This window comes from Hyperolius riggenbachi, chromosome 7 (genome assembly GCF_040937935.1).
Source record: "Hyperolius riggenbachi isolate aHypRig1 chromosome 7, aHypRig1.pri, whole genome shotgun sequence".
Lineage (NCBI taxonomy): Eukaryota > Metazoa > Chordata > Amphibia > Anura > Hyperoliidae > Hyperolius > Hyperolius riggenbachi.
This window is the reverse complement of record NC_090652.1, coordinates 153,428-172,191: the sequence shown is the minus strand read 5'-3', so window position 1 is coordinate 172,191 and position 18,764 is coordinate 153,428. Positions and strand designations below refer to the sequence as shown.

Sequence of the window (18,764 nt, the reverse complement as noted above, 5' to 3'; positions counted from 1 at the left end):
CCTCCAAAAAGCCCTGACACCAACGTCACAGATCTAGTCTGGTATTATGGCCTTCAGAAAGCCCTGACCCCCAACATCACTAAGCAGGTCTGGGATTATGACCTCTAGAAAGCCCTGACACCAAACATCACAGATCTAGTGTGGGATTATGGCCTTCAGAAAGCCCTGATCCCCTATGTCACTTAGTCAGTCTGGGATTATGGTCTCCAGAAAACCATGACCTCCAACATCACTGAGCTAGTCTGGGATTATGGCCTCCAGAAAGCCCTGGCCTCCAACTTCACTGAGCCAGTCTGAGATTATCGTCTCCAGAAAGCCCTGACCCCCAACGTCACTGAGCCAGTTTGAGATTATGGTCTCCAGAAAGCCCTGACACCAAACCTCACTTAGTCGGTCTGGATTTATGACCTCCAGAAAGCCCTAAAACCCAACAGCACTGTCAGTCTGGGATTATGGCCTCCCGAAATCCCTGACACCCAACATTACTGAGCTAGTCTGGGATTATGGCCTCCAGAAAGCCATGGTCCCCCAGCATCACTGAGCGAATCTGGAATTATGGCTTCCAGAAAGCCCTGACCCCCAATATCACTGAGCCAGTCTGGGATTATGACATCTAGAAAGCCGTGACCGCCAACATTACTGAGCCAGTCTGGGATTATGACCTCCAGAAAGCCCTGACCCCCAACATTACTGAGTCACTCTGCGATTATGACCTCCAGAAAGCCCTGACCGCCAACATTACTGAGTCACTCTGGGATTATGACCTCCAGAAAGCCCTGACCCCCAACATTACTGAGTCACTCTGGAATTATGACCTCCAGAAAGCCCTGACCCCCAACATTACTGAGTCACTCTGGGATTATGACCTCCAGAAAGCCCTGACCCCCAACATTACTGAGTCACTCTGCGATTATGACCTCCAGAAAGCCCTGACCCCCAACATTACTGAGTCACTCTGCGATTATGACCTCCAGAAAGCCCTGACCCCCAACATCACTGAGTCACTCTGCGATTATGACCTCCAGAAAGCCGTGGTCCCCAACATTACTGAGTCACTCTGGGATTATGACCTTCAGAATGCCCTGACCTCCAATATCACTGAGCCAGTCTGGGAGTATGACCTCCAGAAAGCCGTGGTCCCCAACATCACTGAGTCTGGGATTCCTTCCAAAGACTGAAATCAGACACTCTCTGCAGAGGGACTGTGGGAGGTTCTCTGGGGTTCCTGGAACAACCTGCCACTTGAGCACCTTCACAAACTGTATGGAAGTGTGTCTTAGATTAGAGAATTACGTTTAATGACATGGACGGTCACAACTAATACTAACTCAACTTTTATGATTTTTTTCTTTTCTGTTTACTGTACTATTTAGAAAGTTTCTCAATTAAATGATTTTGTGGCATTAGTTTTAAAGCAACATCTGTTTGATTGACCAGTTTTACCACCTCCATGTAGTATGAGAGGTTACCTACACAATAATGTGTGTCATCTCACACTACATGGAGCTGGTGACATTGGCCAGAGCTGGAGGTCTGTACACAGCCTAAGATGTAATCACAGTGTTGTGTATCTAAAGTGAGATACTTCTCACAACTGGTCTACATGACCGGCAAATCATTCCGAGCTGATGCAGAATTATACAAATTTCACTTACAAATGTATGCATCTTGAAAATGGGCCAATGGCATTCCACATTGGCAGGATTTGATTGGTCCATTTTCCAGCTCCATGAATTGTTTGCGTCCTTGTTGACCATCCTTGCAAGGCAATGCGTGGATCTGCAGGCTCCTTATGGGCGGGAAATCCTATAGACTTGCCTTTTCAGATGAGGTACTGTTCTTTTCTCATTGATAGTCTGTGTTATGTGATCATAAGTTTGTGCTGTGTATTCTTTTTCTGCAGAGAGTTGGCCACTTTGACCCCGTAACTCGAAGCCCCCTGACCCAAGATCAGCTCATTCCAAACTTAGCTATGAAAGAGGTCATCGATGCTTTCATATCAGAGAACGGTTGGGTGGAGGATTACTGAAAGGACGGATGTTCCTCTGGTTTGAGTTTTGCAGTGTTTCAGCGTCCGGCTGCTCTTCCCACCACATGTCGTGCCTGTTCTGCCTCATGCCTTACTCATCTCATCACCCGTGTATTCCGTGCTCCATGCCAGGACCATCTACCAGGAGGCCACTCTGCTCATCAGAGAAGAGGCTGAAGGCATCCTCTGTTGCTGGCCAGTTCGTGTGTCCAGTTCTACCATAGTCATCCCGTATGTCCAGTCCTCTTGCTCATCTACACTGGTGGAAGAATATTATATTTCCTGCTCTTAGAGCCGATCTTACACTATCCGTAGCATCTAAACTTGCCGATGTCGGCTGCAGCACTGCTTGGAGAGCATGGCAACACTGGCACAATAAAATAAAGCATTCACTACATCGTACACGGTCAGGAAAATGAACACCCTTCCCTTACTGACTTGGCTGCCCCCATCCCCTGGACTTATTCTTAGTGTTATAGCTCTAACATACAGTTGGCGGATAGCGCTGTGGGTATACTTGCCTATTGGAACTTTACAGGAATGCTCACAAATCATTTCTTGATAACCACATAATAACCTTCATTAAAGGACGGAAGCTTCCAGCAGGTTTGGCATTAATCTGGTCCAAAGAGCGCTAGACAACCTTGCATTGCGGCTGGACAGTTATAATTCTAGCCCATGGCTGATCATTTAACCCATTTTTATGTGACCGATTGGCAGAGAAGTTGCATGATTTTATTTCCACAGTTTTTGTTGTTGTTTTTTTCTGCTCGGTTTTATAACAGCGTGTTGCGTTGTGCATAACCCCACCCCTTCCCAGGAGAAGGGCCACAGATGGCTGAGGACCACCACCGGCCAACACCGTATCTTCCACTAGCCCCCTCTGCAGCACTTACTGATGGACTCGGTGAGAAGGGTGGGCATCCCAAAGAATTGGATTCTCTTGTTTCCTGTTGAACTATTTGCTTTTTCTGTGTACATAGCCAATGTAAATAGATAGTGGCATCTGCTGTACGTGTGGCCACTGACCGACTCTGCCGTGTGTCACCTGACGTGGTATCTCCTGTAGGTCTGGCCACTGACTGACTGCTCTGTGCCACCTGACGTGGTGTCTCCTGTAGGTGTGGCCACTGAATGACTCTGCTGCGTGTCATCTGTAGTGGCGTCTCCTGTAGGTGTGGCCACTGACTGACTGCTGCGTGCCACCTGACATGGTGTCTCCTGTAGGTGTGGCCACTGACTGACTCTGACGTGTGCCACCTGACGTGGTGTCTCCTGTAGGTGTGGCCACTGACTGACTCTGCTCTGTGTCATCTGTAGTGGCGTCTCCTGTAGGTGTGGCCACTGACTGACTGACTGCTGCGTGCCACCTGACATGGTGTCTCCTGTAGGTGTGGCCACTGACTGACTGACTGCTGCGTGCCACCTGACATGGTGTCTCCTGTAGGTGTGGCCACTGACTGACTCTGACGTGTGCCACCTGACGTGGTGTCTCCTGTAGGTGTGGCCACTGACTGACTCTGCTGCGTGTCATCTGTAGTGGCGTCTCCTGTAGGTGTGGCCACTGACTGACTCTGCTGCGTGTCATCCGTAGTGGTGTCTCCTGTAGGTGTGGCCACTGACTGACTCTGCTGCGTGTCATCTGTAGTGGTGTCTCCTGTAGGTGTGGCCACTGACTGACTGACTGCTGCGTGTCATCTGTAGTGGTATCTCCTGTAGGTGTGGCCACTGACTGACTGCTGTGTGTCTTCTGTAGTGGCGTCTCCTGTAGGTGTGGCCACTGACTGACTGCTGCGTGCCACCTGACATGGTGTCTCCTGTAGGTGTGGCCACTGACTGACTCTGCTACGTGTCATCTGTAGTGGTATCTCCTGTAGGTGTGGCCACTGACTGACTCTGACGTGTGCCACCTGACGTGGTGTCTCCTGTAGGTGTGGCCACTGAATGACTCTGCTGCGTGTCATCTGTAGTGGTGTCTCCTGTAGGTGTGGCCACTGACTGACTCTGCTACGTGTCATCTGTAGTGGTATCTCCTGTAGGTGTGGCCACTGACTGACTGCTGTGTGTCTTCTGTAGTGGTATCTCCTGTAGGTGTGGCCACTGACTGACTTCTGCGTGCCACCTGACATGGTGTCTCCTGTAGGTGTGGCCACTGACTGACTGCTGCGTGTCATCTGTAGTGGTATCTCCTGTAGGTGTGGCCACTGACTGACTGCTGTGTGTCTTCTGTAGTGGTATCTCCTGTAGGTGTGGCCACTGACTGACTGCTGTGTGTCTTCTGTAGTGGTATCTCCTGTAGGTGTGGCCACTGACTGACTCTGCTACGTGTCATCTGTAGTGGTATCTCCTGTAGGTGTGGCCACTGACTGACTCTGCTACGTGTCATCTGTAGTGGTGTCTCCTGTAGGTGTGGCCACTGACTGACTGCTGTGTGTCTTCTGTAGTGGTATCTCCTGTAGGTGTGGCCACTGACTGACTGCTGTGTGTCTTCTGTAGTGGTATCTCCTGTAGGTGTGGCCACTGACTGACTCTGCTACGTGTCATCTGTAGTGGTATCTCCTGTAGGTGTGGCCACTGACTGACTCTGCTGCGTGTCATCTGTAGTGGTATCTCCTGTAGGTGTGGCCACTGACTGACTCTGCTGCGTGTCATCTGTAGTGGCGTCTCCTGTAGGTGTGGCCACTGACTGACTCTGCTGCGTGTCATCTGTAGTGGTGTCTCCTGTACGTGTGGCCACTGACTGACTGCTGTGTGTCTTATGTAGTGGTGTCTCCTGTAGGTGTGGCCACTGACTGACTCTGCTGCGTGTCATCTGTAGTGGCGTCTCCTGTAGGTGTGGCCACTGACTGACTCTGCTGTGTGTCTTCTGTAGTGGTATCTCCTGTAGGTGTGGCCACTGACTGACTCTGCTACGTGTCATCTGTAGTGGTGTCTCCTGTAGGTGTGGCCACTGACTGACTCTGCTGCGTGTCATCTGTAGTGGTGTCTCCTGTAGGTGTGGCCACTGACTGACTCTGCTGCGTGTCATCTGTAGTGGTGTCTCCTGTAGGTGTGGCCACTGACTGACTAACTGCTGCGTGCCACCTGACATGGTGTCTCCTGTAGGTGTGGCCACTGACTGACTCTGCTACGTGTCATCTGTAGTGGTATCTCCTGTAGGTGTGGCCACTGACTGACTCTGACGTGTGCCACCTGACGTGGTGTCTCCTGTAGGTGTGGCCACTGACTGACTCTGCTGCGTGTCATCTGTAGTGGTGTCTCCTGTAGGTGTGGCCACTGACTGACTCTGCTGCGTGTCATCTGTAGTGGTGTCTCCTGTAGGTGTGGCCACTGACTGACTCTGCTGCGTGTTATCTGTAGTGGTGTCTCCTGTAGGTGTGGCCACTGACTGACTCTGACGTGTGCCACCTGACGTGGTGTCTCCTGTAGGTGTGGCCACTGAATGACTCTGCTGTGTGTCTTCTGTAGTGGCGTCTCCTGTAGGTGTGGCCACTGACTGACTCTGCTACGTGTCATCTGTAGTGGTGTCTCCTGTAGGTGTGGCCACTGACTGACTGCTGTGTGTCTTCTGTAGTGGTATCTCCTGTAGGTGTGGCCACTGACTGACTCTGCTACGTGTCATCTGTAGTGGCGTCTCCTGTAGGTGTGGCCACTGACTGACTCTGCTACGTGTCATCTGTAGTGGCGTCTCCTGTAGGTGTGGCCACTGACTGACTCTGCTACGTGTCATCTGTAGTGGTGTCTCTTGTAGGTGTGGCCACTGACTGACTGCTGTGTGTCTTCTGTAGTGGTATCTCCTGTAGGTGTGGCCACTGACTGACTCTGCTACGTGTCATCTGTAGTGGTGTCTCCTGTACGTGTGGCCACTGACTGACTGCTGTGTGTCTTATGTAGTGGTGTCTCCTGTAGGTGTGGCTAGGGATGGGCTTTTGAGAAGTCATGAGTTTGTAACTACTCGGAATTGAAATGGTAATCAAGCTTGATAACTGCAGGTGTGACCGCGGGAAACTGTGCACTTCCTCCTTCTGGCCGGAAGGAGGAAGTGCAGTGAGTGACATAAGTCGCGTCTGCAGGAATGATACGCATAGGATCCCGCTGAACTCTGGGTAAATTAACCCCCCACCACCACCCTGTGGTTATTAAGCCATTTCAATTCCGAGTAGTTACGAACTCATGACTACTCGGAAGCCCATCCCTATGGCCACTGACTGACACTGCTGTGTGCCACGTGTAGTGACGTCTCCTGTAGGTGTGGCCACTGAATGACTGCGGTGTGCCACCTGACGTGGTGTCTCCTGTAGGTGTGGCCACTGACTGACACTGCTGTGTGCCACGTGTAGTGACGTCTCCTGTAGGTGTGGCCACTGAATGACTGCGGTGTGCCACCTGACATGGTGTCTCCTGTAGGTGTGGCCACTGACTCTGAGGTGTGCCACGTGTAGTGGCGTCCATGTAGGTGTGGCCACTGAATGACTCTGCGGTGTGCCACCTGACGTGTCTCCTGTAGGTGTGGCCACTGACTGACACTGCTGTGTGCCACCTGACGGGGTGTGGCCACTGACTGACTGACTCTGCTCTGTGTCACCTGTAGTGGCATCTCCTGTAGGTGTGGCCACTGACTGACTCTGCCGTGTGCCACGTGTTCTGTGAATGCACAGTGCTTACATTAAACAAGTGATGCCATTCTGGGATTGTGGATTATTTCTGTTACCTTCTTGTGATTTACATCTCCGTTTCCAAAACAGTTGTGTTGCTGTAAATCAAAGCAGAATGCAATTGTCAGGAACCAGGCCTACGGCATTCCTGCAGAGATGAAGGGGAGGAGCAGCCTTCTATAAACAAGGGCGTCACCCTCAGCCACACTTTGCAAGACTCCACCTCCACCACTAGCAGTCATCTGTGACGATACTGCTAGACACCATACACACACAGATTCCTGCACTGTAGGCAGTATGACAATTTCATGCACTTCTGTGGAGCTGCACACACTCAGGTTGGCATCACGTATGTTGGGTCAGCCGTGGGCTTTAGGCCAAAACTACGGGAATCACACACACACTCACACACACACACACAATCTCACACACACTCTCACACACACACACAATCTCACACACACAATCTCACACGGTAGCAATGATCAGTCTGAACCAAAGAAAGAATAGGGGTGGACTTATACACGAGTCACAGGCAACACTGAGCACACTGAGGAATGTGTGTACTATTACTGACATTCCTATTTTCAGCAATTTGCCCGGTGGTAAGTAGCAATTTCTTCATAAAGGAATTGCCAAGAAAACACAGATCTGAAAGTCCTGGCCACAGCAATTGCCAAGGAAGGGGGCAGGGGGGAAAATACTGGGCTGCAGGGAGGGGAGTGAATTATTGCTGCACTTGGGGGCCTGGCGGAGGTATTGGCTGCACTTAAGGGGCAGGAGGGGTTAATGGCTGCAATACTTAAGCCAGTGAAGTCCTTAACCCCACCTGGTCTCCACGTGCAGCCATTACCTTTGCTGGGTAGACTTATACTTGAGTCAATAAAAATTCCAGCTTAGAGGGAACCTAAACAGAGAAGGATATGGATTTTTCCAGTTGCCTGACTCTCCTGCTGATCCTGTGTCTCTAATACGTTTAACCACAGCCCCTGAACAAGCATGCAGCAGATCAGGTGACTGAAGTCAGATTGGATTGGCTGCATGCTTGTTTCAGGTGTGTGATTCAGCCACTACTGCAGCCAAAGAGATCAGCAGGACTGCCAGGCAACTGGTATTGTTTGAAAAGGAAACCTCCATATCCTTCTCAGTATAGGTTCCCTTTAAGAGAGTAAAATGTTGGAGTCGACTTATACATGAGGTCGACTTATATTCAAGGCTATATAATATATACAAAAATATTTACCAAAACAAACATAAAAATGACAAGAGACACAACAAGACATTTGCTTATAAAATAGAAGGGAACAAAACAGAAATAAAGGTTACCCTGTGTAATGCTTAATTCCTGGTGCGGGAGATATCCTAGCATCACTATCACCGGACAGATCGCTGTACTCATCCTATGAGCGCCCGGTTTATAGCCCAGAATGTAGCATCACACTATCACCGGACAGATAGCTGTACTCATCCTATGACCATCTATCTTATAGCCCAGAATGTAGCATCACACTATCACCGGACAGATAGCTGTACTCCTCCTATGACCATCTATCTTATAGCCCAGAATGTAGCATCACACTATCACCGGACAGATCGCTGTACTCATCCTATGACCATCTATCTTATAGCCCGGAATGTAGTATCACACTATCACCGGACAGATAGCTGTTCTCATCCTATGAGCGCCTGTTTTATAGCCCAGAGTGTAGTATCACACTATCACCGGACAGATAGCTGTACTCATCCTATGAGCGCCTGGTTTATAGCCCAGAATGTAGCATCACACTATCACCAGACAGATAGCTGTACTCATCCTATGACCATCTATCTTATAGCCCAGAATGTAGTATCACACTATCACCGGACAGATAGCTGTTCTCATCCTATGACCATCTATCTTACAGCCCAGAGTGTAGTATCACACTATCACCGGACAGATAGCTGTTCTCATCCTATGAGCGCCTGTTTTATAGCCCAGAATGTAGCATCACACTATCACCGGACAGATAGCTGTACTCATCCTATGTGCATCTATCTTACAGCCCAGAATGTAGCATCACACTATCACCGGACAGATAGCTGTTCTCATCCTATGACCATCTATCTTATAGCCCAGAATGTAGCATCACACTATCACCGGACAGATAGCTGTTCTCATCCTATGACCATCTATCTTACAGCCCAGAGTGTAGTATCACACTATCACCGGACAGATAGCTGTTCTCATCCTATGACCATCTATCTTACAGCCCAGAGTGTAGTATCACACTATCACCGGACAGATAGCTGTACTCATCCTATGAGCGCCTGTTTTATAGCCCAGAATGTAGCATCACACTATCACCGGACAGATAGCTGTACTCATCCTATGACCATCTATCTTATAGCCCAGAATGTAGCATCACACTATCACCGGACAGATAGCTGTACTCATCCTATGTGCATCTATCTTACAGCCCAGAATGTAGCATCACACTATCACCGGACAGATAGCTGTTCTCATCCTATGAGCGCCTGTTTTATAGCCCAGAATGTAGCATCACACTATCACCAGACAGATAGCTGTACTCATCCTATGTGCATCTATCTTACAGCCCAGAATGTAGCATCACACTATCACCGGACAGATAGCTGTTCTCATCCTATGAGCGCCTGTTTTATAGCCCAGAATGTAGCATCACACTATCACCGGACAGATAGCTGTACTCATCCTATGTGCATCTATCTTACAGCCCAGAATGTAGCATCACACTATCACCGGACAGATAGCTGTTCTCATCCTATGAGCGCCTGTTTTATAGCCCAGAATGTAGCATCACACTATCACCGGACAGATAGCTGTACTCATCCTATGTGCATCTATCTTACAGCCCAGAATGTAGCATCACACTATCACCGGACAGATAGCTGTTCTCATCCTATGACCATCTATCTTATAGCCCAGAATGTAGCATCACACTATCACCGGACAGATAGCTGTTCTCATCCTATGACCATCTATCTTACAGCCCAGAGTGTAGTATCACACTATCACCGGACAGATAGCTGTTCTCATCCTATGACCATCTATCTTACAGCCCAGAGTGTAGTATCACACTATCACCGGACAGATAGCTGTACTCATCCTATGAGCGCCTGTTTTATAGCCCAGAATGTAGCATCACACTATCACCGGACAGATAGCTGTACTCATCCTATGACCATCTATCTTATAGCCCAGAATGTAGCATCACACTATCACCGGACAGATAGCTGTACTCATCCTATGTGCATCTATCTTACAGCCCAGAATGTAGCATCACACTATCACCGGACAGATAGCTGTTCTCATCCTATGAGCGCCTGTTTTATAGCCCAGAATGTAGCATCACACTATCACCGGACAGATAGCTGTACTCATCCTATGTGCATCTATCTTACAGCCCAGAATGTAGCATCACACTATCACCGGACAGATAGCTGTTCTCATCCTATGAGCGCCTGTTTTATAGCCCAGAATGTAGCATCACACTATCACCGGACAGATAGCTGTACTCATCCTATGTGCATCTATCTTACAGCCCAGAATGTAGCATCACACTATCACCGGACAGATAGCTGTTCTCATCCTATGAGCGCCTGTTTTATAGCCCAGAATGTAGCATCACACTATCACCGGACAGATAGCTGTACTCATCCTATGACCATCTATCTTATAGCCCAGAATGTAGCATCACACTATCACCGGACAGATAGCTGTTCTCATCCTATGACCATCTATTTTACAGCCCGGAGTGTAGTATCACACTATCACCGGACAGATAGCTGTACTCATCCTATGAGCGCCTGGTTTATAGCCCGGAATGTAGCCTAACACTATCATCGGACAGATACCTGTACTCCTCCTATGTGCATCTATCTTACAGCCCGGAATGTAGCTCCAGGCTAGGAAAACAAAGTCTTGTGGAAATGCTTCTAAGTTGTTGAATTGCAGCCTAGAAACTACAGGCACCCAGCTCTCTGTCTCCACCACACCACTCGCTCCAGTCATATGTTTATGCTGCTTCCTTATTCCACACACTGCTCAAGGTGCTTGCATGATACTAGCTTCAAGCATACCTGAACTGAGAGGGATATGGAGGCTGCCATATTTATTTCCTTTTAAGTAATACCAGTTGCCTGGCAGTGATGCTCATCCTCTGCATGTAATAACTTTTAGCCACAGCCCCTGAACAAGCATGCAGCAGATCAGGTGTGTCTGACATTATTGTCAGATCTGATTAGATTAGCTGCATGCTTGGTTCTGGTGTGATTCAGACACTACAGCAGCCAAATAGAGAAGCAGGGCTGCCAGGCAATTGGTATTGTATAAAAGCAAATAAATATGGCAGCCTCCATATCATTTTCACTTCAGGTTCCCTTTAAGCAAGTCTGAAGCAAATTCTAAAATAAAGCCAGCTACTCACCTAAGGAGATGGAAGGCTCTGGATCCTATAGAGCCAGTCTTCCCGTTCCCCTGCAGGCAGCACCGTTAGAATCTCACACCGCGGGAGGCTTCAGCAGTCTGGTGACCGGTGGCTCTGTACTGCGCACACGCCCAGAGAGGGCGCTCACACGTGCACAATAAGGAGCGGCCCATCTTCGGAAGCCCGAGTGCTTCTGAAGACTACCGAAGTCTCCCCAACGCAGAAGAGAGCAGAGCACAAGCAATAGGTCATGGACTAGTAATGGGGGAGCCTGCAGGGGAATGAGGAAACCGGCAGGAGATCGGGAATGCTCTATAGGACCCAGAGCCATCCCTCTCCTTAGCTGAGTATCTGATTCTTATTTTACAATGAGCTTCAGCCTCCCTTTAGCACTGACTAAGGGCCGGCTTCCTCATTCTCGTGGGGTATTGAGTGGTGGCTGGCTAGGTGTTGTGAGTAAATGTCATTGTAGGCAGACTTCAAAGAAGATGCGAACTTTTACTCTCTGCATAGTAGACGAATGTCCAGCGCTCTCTCCAACTGAAATAGAATGTAGAACGCACACAGCAGACATCATGTGTGACCAACAAGGATTCCACATGAGGTCACACAACGTGGCTTCCATGTCCTGTGTCCCATCACACTGCGGATATCATTACAGCAATGATTTCTAAATCACTGACCCACTATATTTTACTGGACATACTACAGAGATAAATAGCAATTGGAACTAATGGGCCCAAAGTATTGGGGAAAAAAAGTCGTGCATGAGCGGCTTTGTGCTACTGTGCAGGGGCGTGGTGTGCTACTGAGCAGGGGCGTGGTGTTCTACTGGGCAGGGGTGGATCTTAGTTGGGATGACCTCACCCACAGCCTGGAGCGTGGCCTGCAGAAACGTATTTAACCTCCCTGGCAGTAATCCTGAGTCAGGCTCAGGGTCACTGCCGGAAGCTCAGCCAGGAGCAGTAACCCCGAGTCTGACTCGTAGTCACTGCCTGGAGCTCTATGTGGAGTGCAGCAGGCGTGGTCCATCAGGTAGAACACATTCCTCTCTTCCTCAGTTCATCCTAAGCACTGGCATGGATCTGGCCCTCCAGGCCTGGAGTTCCACACGTGTGTTAAAATTAACAGTTTTAGGCAGTGTTTACAAACAAACTAACCAGCTTGTGCTAGGCTCACATAAACAGAGTGTGTGAGTCATACAGAGTGTGCAGGGGGCCTGCAGAGGGTGTGTATCGCTTCTATCCAATCACAAGCAGCCCTGCACATTCCACACATTCAAGCCTTAGCCCAACAGACATGACAGAGGAAATGAGATAAGATTTATTACAGAGACAGTGCAATTAGGAAAGGCTGCAGTAAGCCAGAGCACATTAGAACAGGCATAGGAACTTATAGGATAGAAGAACTAAGGCTGAAAAATTTGTTACAGAGTCTCTTTAAGTTACATTAGTTATGTTAATTAAAATAGGTAATATAATCTCTTACCCACACTTTTAAAAGAACAGACAAATGTTTGATTTCAGGATGGCAGCCATCTTTTTGGTTTAAAGGAGGTGACAGGGAGCATGAGACACAGTTCCAACTGCCCTGTGTCCTGAGCACCTCTCCCAGTTGCTAGGCAACGTGAATAACAACATAGGAAATCCCATCATGCTCTGCACAGCATCAGGGAAAAAAAGCCCAGGCTTTTTTCCTTGATGGGTGGAGCTTAGCTAAAAATGCAGCTAAAAATGATGCTTTGGTAAGAAAAACAAAGTCCTGATGCTGTGAAACTGTTAAAGAAACACCAAGCCTTTTCAGTTCTGCTGAATAGATTTTTAGTCCAGAGGTTCACTTTAATCACACACAAGCAACGCGTTTCATGGGACTAACTCCCGCTTCCTCGAGCCAAATACAGTGCAGATACATCTCTGGCAATGTATGTGGCCTGAGGAAGTGGGCGTTAGACACACGAAACGCATTGCCTGTGCGTGATTAAACTTGTGTGTCATTATTGAGGTAAGCCACCTATTATTATTATTATTTATTTCACCTTCATTTGCAAATAAAATATTGGCGCCAGACAATGTGATAGGGACATAATTTCAATGGTGTAATAACCGATACTAATGAGCAAATAAATTACATAGTGGCCGAAAACAAAAATAATTTTCCAACTTTTTCCTATTTTCCCGTTAAAAAACATTTAGAATAAAATAATTCTTGGCATAATGTCCCACCCAAAGAAAGCCTAATTGGTGGCAAAAAGAACAAGATATAGTTCATTTAATTGTGATAAGTATTGATAAAGTTATTGGCAAATGCTGGGAAGGAGCGCTGACAGGTGAAAAATGCTCTGGTGCTCAAGGGGTAAAACCCCCTCAGTAGTGAAGCTGTTAAACGGGCAATATTATGCTAGCATTCCAAGTTTTTCTTTCCCTTTTATTGCATCCTAAAATGTTATTAGCTTTAGCTGCAGCGGCTTGGCATTGAGTACGATTATTGAACTTGTTGTTGATGAGTACTCCTAAGTCCTTCTCCAAGTCTGATGTCCCCAACTGTTTATTTTGTATGGTGCTAGATCAGTGATCTGCAAACTTGGCTCTCCAGCTGTTAAGGAACTACAAGTCCCACAATGCATTTGCCTTTATGAATCATGAATGTGGCTGTCAGACTCCCGCAATACATTGTGGGACTTGTAGTTATTTAACAGCTGGAGAGCCAAGTTTGCAGATCACTGTGCTAGACCATTGGTACGACCAATAATGTTAAATTTGTCAACATTGAATTTCATCAGCCATGTATGTGCCCATATAGCCATCCTATCCAGATCCTGTTGCAATATGACACTATCTTTCTGAGAGTTGATGATTCTGCACAATTTTGTATCATCTGCAAAAATAGCAACATTGCTCACTACTGCATCCACTAGGTCATTAATAAATAAATTGAAGAGCACTGGACCCAGTACAGACCCCTGTGGGACCCCACTGCTAACAGTCTCCAATAGTGAGTATGATCCATTGACCACAACTCTTTGTTTTCTGTCCATTAGCCAGTTCCCTATCCATGCACACAGACTCTTCCCCAGTCCTTGCATCCTCAACTTTTGCACCAGAGTTTTGTGGGGAACAGTGTCAAAGGCCTTTGCAAAGTCCAAGTATATCACATCTACAGCGTTCCCAATATCCACACTAGCATTCACTACCTCATAAAAGCTGAGCATGTTAGTCAAACAAGACCTCAGCCCTGTCCTTAGTAAACCCATGTTGATGCTGAGAAAAAGGGGTTTATTGATAACTGAACTTAATTCCCTTAGGACCCGAGGATGCATGCCATCCGGGCCAGGTGCCTTATAAGTTTTGACTTTATTTAGTCTTGCCCTCACTTCTTCCTGCGTTAAGTAGTTAATATTACAGTTAAAAGATTGAGACTCTTCTGCCTCTGTAATTTGCAACAGTGCTGTTTCCCTTGTGAAGACAGAAGCAAAGAAAACATTTAATAACTCTGCCTTACCTTGGTCATCCACCATTGAGTTCCCACCCTCATCCTTTAGGAGTCCTATACAGTCAACCTTTCTTTTTTTAAAGTTGATGTACTTGTAAAGCCGCATCTACACGCGTAGATGCGGCCGCGATGTTCCTTATCAATCGAGCCGCTGATGCGGCTCGATTGATAAGATCCGACAGGACGGATCTTGCTTCCGCCGATTCCCTGCTCGTTCCCCGCGAGGGGACAATGGCAGGGAATCGAGCGGAAGATAAGCGGCGCCGGCGGGGACGAGCGGGTAATCTAATGCGGCGCGGCGATCCGGCGGCTAATCGAGCCCGTGTAGATGAGGCTTAACACTTCTTTGGGTTAGATTTGATATCCCTAGCGATTTGATTTTCAGCTTCAATCTTTGCCTGCCTAATTTCTTTTTTACAATTTTTATTGCACTCCTTATAATTGCTTAGTGCAGCCTCGGTCCCCTCCTGTTTTAGGACCTTATAGGCTTTATTTTTCCTCTTCATTTTATCCCTAACCTTTCTATTCATCCATAGAGGCCTTTTTTTATTCCTAGACATTTTGTTTCCATATGGGATATACATACTACAATATTGATTGAGTATAAGTTTAAAAGCTTGCCCTTTCCCTTCAGTGTCTTCCCCTTGTAGTACATTATCCCAGTTCACCAAACTTAGTGCCTGCCTGAGTTGATAGAACTTTGCTTTTCTAAAATTCATAGTTTTAGTGGTCCCGCTGCCCCGTGGCCTATCAGTCACCAGATCAAACGTTATCATGTTGTGATCACTATTTCCCAAATGTTCTTGAACCTGCACATTTGATACATTATCTGGTCTATTAGAAATGATCAGATCCAGTAACGCATTCCCCCTAGTTGGTTCCGTTACCATACACTGCCCGGCCACCGCAGCCACTGAATTCTTCTTAGAATTTCAGTATAAATGTGTAATAAATGAAATTCACTGAATAAAAATTAGACCATTTTATTATATAGAATGATAAAATAATGACATTTGCAGTGAAATATAAATACACGTGAGATGTCACTGGGAATCGGGATGAAACCATTCTATGTCCCTTGCATTGTGGAGCCGGATCAGAGCTGTGGACCCGACCGATAATCAGACAACACTGGCCTGCATTTATCACACACGAAATGCTTCACCACTTGCCTGGGTCATATCAGACCTTATTAACCACTTGAGGACCAGAGACTGCTGGTGCAAAGAACAGGACTCACTGAAGCCACACTGCACGGCCCCATCCCTCTCGCCATTCGCGCTGCTCTCCCGCCCACCCTGCCGTCTCTATGACGGCAGAGCTCTGTGAGCCAATCAGGAGCAGATTTCATGGTGATCACTGCGAGCGTTTAACTCCTACTTCTTATAAAGTTTCTTCATTTTAAATTTAACCATTCAGTTTTTTTGGTTGTATAATTTTCATACAACCAACCACACACCATGCAATTTCTGGACAAACTGATCTGATTTTTCAACCCTTCCCGACCAGCAATTCCAATCAAACTTCTAAAAAAAAAAAAATTCTCATAAACGCACAAAACAAACCAAACAAGCTAAAAAAAAACACATACATTTGATATTCTCAAACAAACAATTGTTTTCATTGACTTGCGATAAAGTCAAATGATTTGGTTGTAACCTTGTGTGTGGCCACCTCAACCCTCCTGAAATCGTTCTGAACCGCTAACCGGAACTGATGCTCCCGGTCTGTTGTCTTCCATGGTCAGGCACTGGCACTTGGGCGTCGTTTAGGTGAGTACTGGATATTGGTTATACACCGTAGCCAATATTTAAGTATTGGCTATACAATCACTACACATTCCAACTTGCACCACCGAGCCAAAATGACCAATACTATACGCTGGCTCTATGACCGCACCCAACCGTCCCAGTGTGCCAACTGTCAAGACAGCCAGCAACTGTCTGTCCTTCTCTAACTGCTCAGCAGTCCTTGTGTGTTCTGATATGACCCAGCTGAGGAGGAATGCTGGTATCTGTGTGTGATGCTCACTGTTTGCACTGAGGTTGATTCTTGAAGGTTTGGGTTTCGGGAGTGGGAAATAATTAGAATCCTTGTTTTGCTCAATAGGTGAAACCTCCAGATTTCTTGGTACCGATTGTTCTTTCTGTACTTGTCTATTAGCAGACACCTTTTCCTGGGCCAGAAATCCAGGCCAGTTTTCAGGATCACTTAGCTGTTTGCAGCGTGTGAAGTCCTTAGACACGGACACCGCTGTCTTCAGCCTGACCAGCTGCCCATCACCCGCTGTCACTTTATGTTCCCTGAGGATATTGTACAATGTTAGAGAGACAAACGTCCATTTATCCAAGGAATGTGGAGATGAAGACACTAGTGTCCAGGTTCAGGGTAGCGTGCCACCAGCGGTCAGGAAAGAACAGGACCTGCGGAGACCCAAAGACAGCTTTACTTCAATGTACACCCATTACACAGCATTGTGAGACAAAAGGGGAGGAGAGCCCTGGCCAAAAGGCCTTACAGTCTAAACATTTAAGGTATAGGACGGTAGGTAAGGGGAAGCTATATGTGGAGTGGTAGAAATGGTGGTCAGTGGGCAGTGTCCTAGGTAGGAGAGTATGCTTGCCTGAAAAGGTGAGTTTTCAAATTGCCCCTAAAAATAGTAAGTGTGGGTGAGTGGCGGATATGTATAGGGAGAGGGTTGAGAAAAGTCTTGTAAGCAGGAGTGAGAACAGGTGACCAGAGAGAAAGACATGGATGAGGTGTGATTGGCAGCCAGTGAAGGGAGTGACAGAGGGGTATAGGGCTGGATAAGTGGGAGGAGAGGTGGATGAGGTGTGATTGGCAGCCAGTGAAGGGAGTGACAGAGGGGGATAGGGCTGGAGAAGCAGGAGGAGAGGTGGATGAGGTGTGACTGGCAGCCAGTGAAGGGAGTGACAGAGGGGGATAGGGCTGGAGAAGCAGGAGGAGAGGTGGATGAGGTGTGACAGGCAGCCAGTGAAGGGAGTGACAGAGGGGAATAAGGCTGGAGAAGCGGGAGGAGAGGTGGATGAGGTGTGACTGGCAGCCAGTGAAGGGAGTGACAGAGGGGGATTGGGCTGGAGAAGCGGGTGGAGAGGTGGATGAGGTGTGACTGGAAGCCAGTGAAGGGAGTGACAGAGGGGGAAGGGCTGGAGAAGCGAGAGGAGAGGTGGATGAGGTGTGATTGGCAGCCAGTGAAGGGAGTGACAGAGGGGGATAGGGCTGGAGAAGCAGGAGGAGAGGTGGATGAGGTGTGATTGGCAGCCAGTGAGGGGAAGGACAGAGGGGGATTGGGCTGGAGAAGCGGGAGGAGAGGTGGATGAGGTGTGATTGGCAGCCAGTGAAGGGAGTGACAGGGGGGGATTGGGCTGGAGAAGCGGGAGGAGAGGTGGATGAGGTGTGACTGGCAGCCAGTGAGGGGAGTGACAGAGGGGGATTGGGCTGGAGAAGCGGGTGGAGAGGTGGATGAGGTGTGACTGGCAGCCAGTGAAGGGAGTGACAGAGGGGGAAGGGCTGGAGAAGCGAGAGGAGAGGTGGATGAGGTGTGACTGGCAGCCAGTGAAGGGAGTGACAGAGGGGGAAGGGCTGGAGAAGCGGGAGGAGAGGTGGATGAGGTGTGATTGGCAGCCAGTGAGGGGAAGGACAGAGGGGGATAGGGCTGGAGAAGCGGGAGGAGAGGTGGATGAGGTGTGACCGGCAGCCAGTGAGGGGAAGGACAGAGGGGGATTGGGCTGGAGAAGCGGGAGGAGAGGTGGATGAGGTGTGACTGGCAGCCAGTGAAGGGAGTGACAGAGGGGGATAGGGCTGGAGAAGTGGGAGGAGAAGTGGATGAGGTGTGACTGGTAGCCAGTGAAGGGAGTGACAGAGGGGGATAGGGCTGGAGAAGCGGGAGGAGAGGTGGATGAGGTGTGACTGGCAGCCAGTGAAGGGAGTGACAGAGGGGGATTGGGCTGGAGAAGCGGGAGGAGAGGTGGATGAGGTGTGACTGGCAGCCAGTGAAGGGAGTGACAGAGGGGGATAGGGTTGGAGAAGCGGGAGGAAAGGTGCATGAGGTGTGACTGGCAGCCAGTGAGGGGAAGGACAGAGGGGGATTGGGCTGGAGAAGCGGGAGGAGAGGTGGATGAGGTG

At 48.3% G+C, this 18,764-nt stretch overlaps 2 protein-coding genes across 31 annotated transcripts in view; one reads left to right on the top strand and one right to left on the bottom strand.

Annotated features, from left to right (window-relative positions):
* STUB1 (STIP1 homology and U-box containing protein 1) overlaps nucleotides 1–6,712 on the top strand; it is a 107,084-nt gene extending 100,372 nt beyond the window's left edge. The window contains exons 8-9 of one of the 28 annotated variants that reach the window (XR_011022621.1): nucleotides 1,904–3,692; nucleotides 4,595–6,712. Coding sequence is in view for 1 of the 28 variants with exons in the window: in XM_068243460.1 (XP_068099561.1) it covers nucleotides 1,904–2,029 (126 nt within the window). In the remaining 27 variants the exon portion in view is untranslated. Of the gene's footprint in view, nucleotides 1–1,903 lie in introns of all 28 variants that reach the window. The other 27 variants (XR_011022603.1, XR_011022600.1, XR_011022608.1 and 24 more) reach the window with 27 other exon arrangements.
* An 8,873-nt stretch (nucleotides 6,713–15,585) lies between these two features.
* Nucleotides 15,586–18,764, bottom strand: part of JMJD8 (jumonji domain containing 8) — a 93,582-nt gene continuing 90,403 nt past the window's right edge. For 2 of the 3 annotated variants that reach the window (XM_068246403.1, XM_068246404.1), the window contains exon 9: nucleotides 15,586–17,041. In XM_068246403.1, the coding sequence (XP_068102504.1) occupies nucleotides 16,961–17,041 (81 nt within the window). In that variant the 3' untranslated portion in view covers nucleotides 15,586–16,960. The remainder of the gene's footprint in view (nucleotides 17,042–18,764) is intronic. The other variant, XR_011022911.1, reaches the window with a different exon arrangement.